The sequence below is a fragment of the Vollenhovia emeryi genome, unplaced genomic scaffold (genome assembly GCF_000949405.1).
Source record: "Vollenhovia emeryi isolate VEMERY1.0 unplaced genomic scaffold, V.emery_V1.0 DF939158.1, whole genome shotgun sequence".
NCBI classification, from domain to species: Eukaryota; Metazoa; Arthropoda; class Insecta; order Hymenoptera; family Formicidae; genus Vollenhovia; species Vollenhovia emeryi.
Window position 1 is genome coordinate 109,459 of NW_011967208.1, and position 8,067 is coordinate 117,525.

At 45.7% G+C, this 8,067-nt stretch overlaps 2 protein-coding genes across 4 annotated transcripts in view; both read left to right on the forward strand.

Annotated features, from left to right (window-relative positions):
• Window positions 1-247: 247 nt before the first annotated feature.
• On the forward strand, window positions 248-4,347 carry LOC105564900 (CCR4-NOT transcription complex subunit 7). 3 transcript variants are annotated; one of them, XM_012017666.1, is made up of 9 exons: window positions 248-470; window positions 922-1,006; window positions 1,139-1,261; window positions 1,334-1,416; window positions 1,896-2,081; window positions 2,167-2,326; window positions 2,447-2,723; window positions 2,805-2,945; window positions 3,052-4,347. In XM_012017666.1, the coding sequence occupies exons 4-9, from the start codon at window positions 1,413-1,415 to the stop codon at window positions 3,178-3,180; spliced, it is 897 nt and encodes a 298-aa protein (XP_011873056.1). In that variant the 5' UTR covers window positions 248-470; window positions 922-1,006; window positions 1,139-1,261; window positions 1,334-1,412; the 3' UTR covers window positions 3,181-4,347. The 3 variants fall into 3 exon arrangements, with proteins under 3 accessions (XP_011873056.1, XP_011873055.1, XP_011873054.1); XM_012017665.1 differs by having other exon boundaries at window positions 1,139-1,416; XM_012017664.1 differs by lacking the exons at window positions 1,139-1,261; window positions 1,334-1,416.
• Window positions 4,348-4,564: 217 nt separating this feature from the next.
• The window catches only part of LOC105564927 (protein mesh), a 13,488-nt gene continuing 9,985 nt past the window's right edge, over window positions 4,565-8,067 (forward strand). Inside the window, exons 1-7 of the mRNA XM_012017711.1 lie at window positions 4,565-5,059; window positions 5,632-5,873; window positions 6,217-6,404; window positions 6,497-6,812; window positions 6,930-7,098; window positions 7,182-7,439; window positions 7,530-7,745. Of these exons, the coding sequence (XP_011873101.1) occupies window positions 4,636-5,059; window positions 5,632-5,873; window positions 6,217-6,404; window positions 6,497-6,812; window positions 6,930-7,098; window positions 7,182-7,439; window positions 7,530-7,745 (1,813 nt within the window). The 5' untranslated portion in view covers window positions 4,565-4,635. The remainder of the gene's footprint in view (window positions 5,060-5,631; window positions 5,874-6,216; window positions 6,405-6,496; window positions 6,813-6,929; window positions 7,099-7,181; window positions 7,440-7,529; window positions 7,746-8,067) is intronic.

Sequence of the window (8,067 nt, forward strand, 5' to 3'; positions counted from 1 at the left end):
CTGCGCAACGTTGCTGCAATATTGCAATCTTGCCATATAACATTTTTGCAATCTTCCTGCAATCTTTCCGTGCTGTGTGGGCGACGATATCGCGATTATTCTTCGGGGGTTCGCGCGGCCAATCGCAGGCGCCGCCGCTCCCCGTTACCATCGGCGCCCGTTGCCGCGGTCTCCCACGGTGACGCGGGATCCGCCGAGAGGGCGCTAGCGCACGGACCCGCTCCCGGAGTCGCACGCGCACTGCCCGCGTACGTCCCCGCGGGTCCACTCGAGGGGGCACCTCGTCGCCGATGTATCGGCGACCGAAGCGCCCATACCGTCTCGTGTCGCGCGTACCGAGCCCTGCGAGCCGTGAGAGGAAGTAGTTTAAACCGTTCATGATTTGACACGGGCAGGATTGTGGGTGCAACCTCGATCGAGTCGTTTCCACGCTCGTAACATTGCTCTGACCTGGGATATCATTTTGCAAGGTACGGACCGCCGCGCGGTGCCGCCCGCGGACCCCGCGAACTACGTTCCCTCGGCTCTCCCGCGCCTCTCTCTCTCGCAGGGGAGCGCACATAACCCCCCTCGGTTCCCCACCGAGTCCAGCTCGCGCTTCCTGCAGGCGGCGAGTCTCGCTGACCCGCGCCGCTCGCCCGACGCTGTTCTCGCCCCGCGCGTCCGTCCGCGTCCTCGCGCCGGCCCGCGTCCCGCCCTCGCGCGACGTCCACTGTGATGAACTGTTGTTGTTTACCCGCGATACCCATAACCTGCCCTGCCTGCAATCCGAGAGTGGCCGAGGGTCCGCCGCCGTGGCCGTCGTCTCCGCGTAGACGTGGACCCTCGCGGACGACGCTCGTGGCCTCCCTCGGTCACCGACGCTCGCAGGCGGTCGCGGTTAGAAGCTGCTGTCTCACCGCATTATTCGCATATTTGCAGTGATATGGAGAAGGAAAGGCCGTGACGCGGAGGGAATTCGAAGACAAAAGCCCCGGTGAATGCAGGAACATGCCTTCAGCTACCGGTACGTAAGACGTGCACGACGCACGCTGGCTCGCTTCCCGTTCGTGGCTCGAGAGGAGACGTGGCGACGGTGGGCTGCGGTCAAGCTGTCGCTCCGAACGTCCCAAAGTATTCTTCTTCTCCTTTCTTTCAGAACAGGTAGAAGGAGAAGGGAAACACCCCGAGGCATTTGTAACAGCGGCTTGACCGCAACCATAATTGTATGTGCGACACTTGCGACGACGCCATGTACAACGAGAGTGTACATTGACGCTGGGTCAGGAGCATTGAAAGTGAAATCCACGTATATGTGTAACTGGTTGATAAATTAAGGTCGTATGCATTACAGGAATACGGAGGCAAAGTAAATAAAGGGCGAGCGAACGAAAGCGTAGGTGCGGTAGAGGAGATAGAAGTCACGTGCGATAATGTGTTAGTAGATGCGACACTATTGAGAGACACTTGTACTGTCCGTCGGTGCCGGAGAAGATGTGCCTTTTCGCAAAGTTTGTGAAGAACGCACGTCCGTTGGAGGCTGCGCTTCGGAAAGTCGATTTAGCGTTTTAAAGAGTTGACGGTTAAACGATCGATTAAGAGCCATGTAACTACATTACGAATAAAGAAGTCGTTTTCACGGGCGATATGCGTTTGTAATTCTGCATAGATTGTACGAATTGCTTGAGTTCTGTAAACTTTCGCGGAAACGTTGCTTCAGAAGAATCTCACTTTCATGTTCCTGATACTCGAATCGCAATAGCAATTTGCGAAGCTAAATGTACACATTCCGTCGAGCGTCGAGCTTGCAAGTTAACCGAGGGATTAAAGAGAAGCGCCGAATATCTCTGTCACATGCCATAATTCATGCCGCACTTGTTTGCCGTTGAACGATATTGATTGCGAACAACTTTCAGGCGGGACCAACCAAATAGGGCAGCAGAAGGGAGGTGGGACTATGCCCAGTAATGAAGAGTGTGGAATCAGAGATGTATGGGGACACAATTTGGAAGAGGAGTTTCGTACAATACGCCAGGTCGTACAACAGTATCAGTATATCGCTATGGATACAGAGTTTCCGGGTGTTGTAGCTAGGCCTATTGGTAAGAATGCAATATCCTTGCGGTGATCTCGTATACGTCTTTCGGGAAAGCGTGCGTATTGCAAATAATTTTCTCTTTGGAACAGGAGAATTCAGAACTAATGCCGACTATCAATACCAGCTCTTACGCTGCAATGTAGACCTTCTGCGAATAATTCAACTTGGTCTCACATTCCTTGACGAGTCGGGGAATACGCCAGGCGGTAGCTACACAACATGGCAGTTTAATTTTAAGTTCAATTTACAGTAAGTTCACGTCAACACGTAACACTTGGTTTTACGATGTAATTGCATGCAGAAGTTTTTTTACCCCTTTTTTTTTTAAATAACTCTGGTAATAAGATGTGTACATTTTGTTGTTGCTAGTGAAGACATGTATGCACAGGATAGTATAGATATGCTACAAAATAGTGGTATACAGTTCAAGAAACACGAAGAGGAAGGCATCGATCCTTTAGAGTTTGCTGAGCTATTAATGACATCAGGAATTGTTCTTGTTGATGACATAAAATGGCTATCCTTTCATTCTGGCTACGACTTCGGTTACTTATTGAAACTTCTGACGGATCAGAAATTGCCACAGGAGGAAAGTGAATTTTTCGAGCTTCTTAGGATATACTTTCCGACGATATATGATGTAAAAGTGAGTTGATTTTTTTAAGAGAAGTAAAACCAATCGAGAATACACCAGGTATGAATTACATCTCGTTTCTATGTTGCGCAGTACTTAATGAAGTCGTGCAAGAACCTGAAAGGCGGTTTACAAGAAGTGGCAGAACAGCTGGAAATTCAAAGAGTAGGCCCACAGCATCAGGCCGGTTCCGATTCCCTTCTTACTGGGATGGTCTTTTTTAAGATGCGAGAGGTAAGCAATTGAGTCTGCCAGGATGTAACTTATCGAATGATCAACCTTTTAAAATGGTAATGCGTTTATGTGCGGAATTGTAATTTGCCTTCGACTTTCATTCCAGATGTTTTTTGAAGATAATATTGATGATGCAAAGTACTGTGGACACCTATACGGCTTGGGAACGTCATTTGTCATGAATGGGTCTGGCGGATACATGGACAGTAATGGAGATAATGCCTCGACGTCGTAATATTAAAGAAAGAATCAACCGTAACAGAGAGATTATTTCATTACAAATAAAATGTTATAAAAAAGTCTTTTCACTTAATGGTGAAGTGTATGGTTCATATCCGCAATAATTATATTGACATCATTGCTGTAGGTTCCACACGAAAGGCAGTTTAGAGAACATGTCTCTTTAAGATCTCTCTTCTGTTTTTTTTTATTTTTTTGAATTCTTTCTGTGACTCCTTTTGTAGATTTCTTCTGTGATACGTACCGTCAATCGAAAAGATATTTACAACACCGAACAGCATAAAATAATGTAATATAATTTTTTTTTGTAAACATTTGGACAATATTGATATATAAGATACCGTCGCAGTACAAAAATTCCATAATTTCCTCTACTTTTAAGATCCCTGCAGTATACATATCTAACCGCTCGATTAATACATGACGAAAGCGAGAAAGTTGGTTAACATACCCAAACCAAACTTAATTTACAGCTAAAATGTATTGGTAATGCTCGGTGCGTTCGATATTTATAAGAATCTGTCACGGTAACTGATATTTTTCACTTGTCGCAAGCTCGAAGCAGATATACATCTACTTATTATGTTATACGATTAGTAATATAATAAAGAGATCTATTTCTGGTGCTTATAAATATTATTTAAAAAAAATTCGTTCATTGAACTCGTCGAACATTATTGATGCACTCTGTACATGCTACACTACGCAGACGTATCTATTACTGTTGATCTGTATATTTATTCTATGATGCATTTGTAGCGTGGTATATTTTAAATGAGAAAAACATTCGTATATACACATTTTTAAAAGCCGCAATGAAGGGAGGTACGTTGTTTTTAGGTTGTCCGCGTTGTTTTTAGGTTGAACCATATAAAATATTGATATAAGAGCATCATACATTTTTATTATACGTATAACGGATGGCGTAAATGATGCGTTCGTGTAAAAAAAAAAGTATTAGTGATACGACTCTAAAGATGAAGTAGCCTTCGTATAATATTTGCTATATATACTGCACGTGTTTTATTGTAAAACTTGTCGTCCGCAAGAACGCAAGGAAGGAAAAGAAACTTTTGGTACATTTTCGAACTAATCGTACTAAAAATATCTGCTTTGTAAATATGACAGTTGCAAAAGTCGAATAAATAATAATTTGCCTGTAGACACGACGAATTTTTATGCATTCACGACGGCGAATCGTAAGCTCGGTCGTCGAGTCTCTCGACGAAATACAGTTTTCGTTCGTGAGCGGAAACGCCCTTCTCGCAAGTAGTACGTGTACTTACTTTCCCGTTCGTTCTACGCACCCACCTGTAGTAAAGAGATAAATGTTATCGTACTAGAGCCGATGATATCAGTACGGTCGTTATCGCGACCTGTTACCTGGATTCGAGTTCAGTCTCGTCGTGCGTATTAAAGTAATTAGTTGGTATACCGCTGCTTCGCGAAGATGCGACCTCGAGGGTCGTGCAAGAAGCTCGATTGCATTTTCGCATTATCGAAATGGATCCTTCTCTCCGGCTGCCTCCTCTCGTTAACACCACGTGGTATCATCGCGCAAAATGAAAGCGAGACGTTCGAAAGTGCATTCGGATTGAATTTGCCCGAGTCGATCGAGAACGAGAGCACGGAGAGGAACACCAGTTTGCCGCCGCAGACGAAGGAGGCTCACCTGGAGCTCGAGGACCTCGCTGTGGAGGAGAAGGATCTGAGTCCTGTTGAGAAAAAGGACGGCGTGGAGAGTCAGGTGCAAGCTTTGCCAGAAGCTGAAAATGCTTTCGCGGCGAAAGGCGAGGCCGAGGTGGACACGTTCTCCGTGCAAAATATTTCCGGTAGGATGGCGAAAGAAAAAACTGCGAAATATGTAAGATACGGTAAGTGATCCGTTATCAGTGGGCGTGACCACTGTTTCGCAATGAGCAGCCTTTCCCATCGGGCGACGTTGCAGCCGCGGAATCCATTTTCTATCAACTTTTCTTTCGAAACGACCGCAATTCCCCTGAAATGCCCCCCTTTCCGAAACGGCGGTGTAAAATAATCGAAGCCGACGTGAGCCGCCTCGAGTTCTCACGTATTTCTCACCTCGCTTACGATAGAAGACAATTCCCTATCGCTGCTTATCACACGGCGTGTTTATCAGTTACTCACTTTAACATGAATCGGGGATGATTCATTGCGAGGAGATGAGCCATTTTGATGCATCATGAGTTTATATAGAATTAACGATCGATTTTACATTACGTGGAATATTACAGATTTGCATTTATTCTTAACGTTGCAATGATAAGGAATTTTTATTTGTCGCATGCATACGATCAGTGTTCTTGTTTGAATATTTAATTGCGCGGGAATATTATGTTCAATATTATGCGATAAGCTTGTCTTAATCATTTTTTAAAAAATAGCATCGATTTGATCGATTTTCTTTTTCGGTACACACTTACAGATTCGAATTTACCTGACGCCTATAGGTACGCGCCCCGCCCGGACGACAATCAGGCGTTTTATAAAATAACGGACACCAGGTTGAAAGAAATTCGTTCTGAATTTATGTACTGGTACTTTGATAAAGGCGGCAACGACGAGAAGGGCGACTACCAGTCGGCCCTGCAGGCGACGAACTTGCAGATCCATAAAAATCTCAACTTCCAGTTGCCTTTCTTCGGCTTTAGGTTCAACTACACAAGAGTACGATCGCTTTTATATTACTTCGTAATTTCGGATAGCACAAGTATTTGTTCTAAATGATAGTGTAAATACTTGGGGCCCGTATTCTGAATCCTCTCTTATCGATAAGAGCGTCCGCAAAAGATTCTTTTAGCCAATAAGAATCCTTCAAAGCCAATTTTAGTGGCACTTTTAGTGATTTCAGAATATGGACTTTAATCTACATTAATTTGAAAATCTTGACTTATTAATACTTCGACGCGGATATTCAAATGTTTCACCATTTGGAAGAGTTTTACGATAAAAGAAAAAACATTTGTTCGCCGCCGGATGCAGTTAAACGAGATATTCCGTAACGTTTCAGTTAACTGTTAACGGATACTTGGAATTCAGCGACCCACCGGAGCACCTCACGTACCCTCTTGTCTTTCCCATTAAAGATTGGCCTAAAAAGAATGATCCCAGCTTCATCGGCATTTTCTTCAGCAAATGCCGCATAGGACTGTTGCGAGAAACCGATCTCGATCAAAGGAAACCGGGGGTGTACTTCAGGTACGCGCTGGCTGAAACGATTAGCGCAACACATGTCAATCCTGTATTTCCGAAAATCGACGAGATTCACGAAAATTAACGACGCTGTTTAGGCTCGAGAGGGATCTGCAAGGGAGAACCGACCAGTTCGGCGTGGAGATGCGAGAGCGTGTCATGTGGGACATCCGCCAGGGTGTCGTCGGCGCCGATTCGTTCATACCCAAGCACGCCCTTATCGCAACCTGGAAGAACATGTCTTTCACGGGTGGTATCGACCTGTCCCTCCACAAAACTAACACGTTCCAGTTGGTCCTAGCCACCGACGAGGTCTTCACCTATGCCATTTTTAATTATCTCAATATCCAATGGACGAGTCACACCGAGGCGGGCGGTGACACGACACAAGGCGAGAACGGAGTCGCCGCATACGTAAGCGAGCGCGGCGTACAAGTCGCGTATTATGTTTTGTTTTGTTGAATTTAGAATCGCGGATAAAAAAAACTCCGTCTGGATGAAGCACAGATTTATTTGCGAAATCCATTCAAGGTGGGCTTTAACGCCGGCAACGGCACTCAGAGCTACGAGTATAAGCCCTACTCGCAAGCGACCACGATCCGCGACTTAACGAGCAGGGGATGGGCGAACGGTTTCCCGGGACGGCACATTTTCAGGATAGACGAGAAGATAATGCTGGGCACCTGCAATAAGGACATAGGTAAGAAGGAAAAATAGGAGCGTCGTTTTTATCACAATTACTGGCCGAAGAGTGGCGATTTTTTACCGCCGGATGATGTACAGCCGGAGCTCATCTGCCGCTGGTTTTCGCACCGGAGTCCGGGAACATGCTGGGTGGTACGGTCGTCAACATCACCGGGCCGTGTTTCAACGAGAGCCAGAAGATCAAATGCCGTTTCGAGAACGAGGTGGTGATGGGCGTGGTAATAGACAGAAATCGCGCGATCTGCGTGCAGCCGTTCCTCAAGTACGAAGGCTACATTCGCTTCTACATCGCCATCGACAGTGGCACTTACGATTGGAAGGGAAAGTATTTCGTCGGTAAGAAACCCCCTTACTGCGCTCTCATTCGATACTGAGCGTCTCTCCGATTGTATTAATTTACATATGCGCGTATGCTTCCGCTCGTAGAAACCCCGGCAACGGCGACAGAGAGGATCTTCTTCATCGATAAAGAGGCCGTTCACTTGAAGGATCCCGCGGAAATAAAAATCACGTGGAACGCGTATAATTTGACCACCAATATAGGAGCGGGAATACAGATCTCGTTGTGGGGATACAGGGAGACCAAGACGAGACCAGAGTTTGAGTACATAACGATTCTGGAGGTTCGTACGAGACAACTATGCCGGAAATAATTCTACAAAATTCTACAAGAAAAAATATATACAGGGTGTTATGTAATACCCGCATCAACGCTTATTGTGGGATAGAGTGGACTAGACTAAGTCGAAAAGTCCTGTACCACTTTGCAGGTTTTGCAATAGTTAACGAGTTATTAATTATTAAAAATCGCTGTCTTAGGCCGGCCCACTGCCAAATTCAAACGTGCGGCGAGATCGATCGATCGTTACTAGGCGCGCAGAGAGTTGTAACGATCGATCGATCTCGCCGCACGTTTGAATTGGGCAGTGGGCCGGCCTAAGACAGCGATTTTTAATAATTAATA

What these genes read in the sequence shown, in the direction of transcription:
- LOC105564900 (XM_012017664.1), top strand. An exon ending in TGTTGTAGCTAGGCCTATTG is followed by an intron (nt 2,082 to 2,166) that starts GTAAGAATGCAA and finishes TCTTTGGAACAG; the next exon opens with GAGAATTCAGAACTAATGCC. An exon ending in CGACGATATATGATGTAAAA is followed by an intron (nt 2,724 to 2,804) that starts GTGAGTTGATTT and finishes TATGTTGCGCAG; the next exon opens with TACTTAATGAAGTCGTGCAA.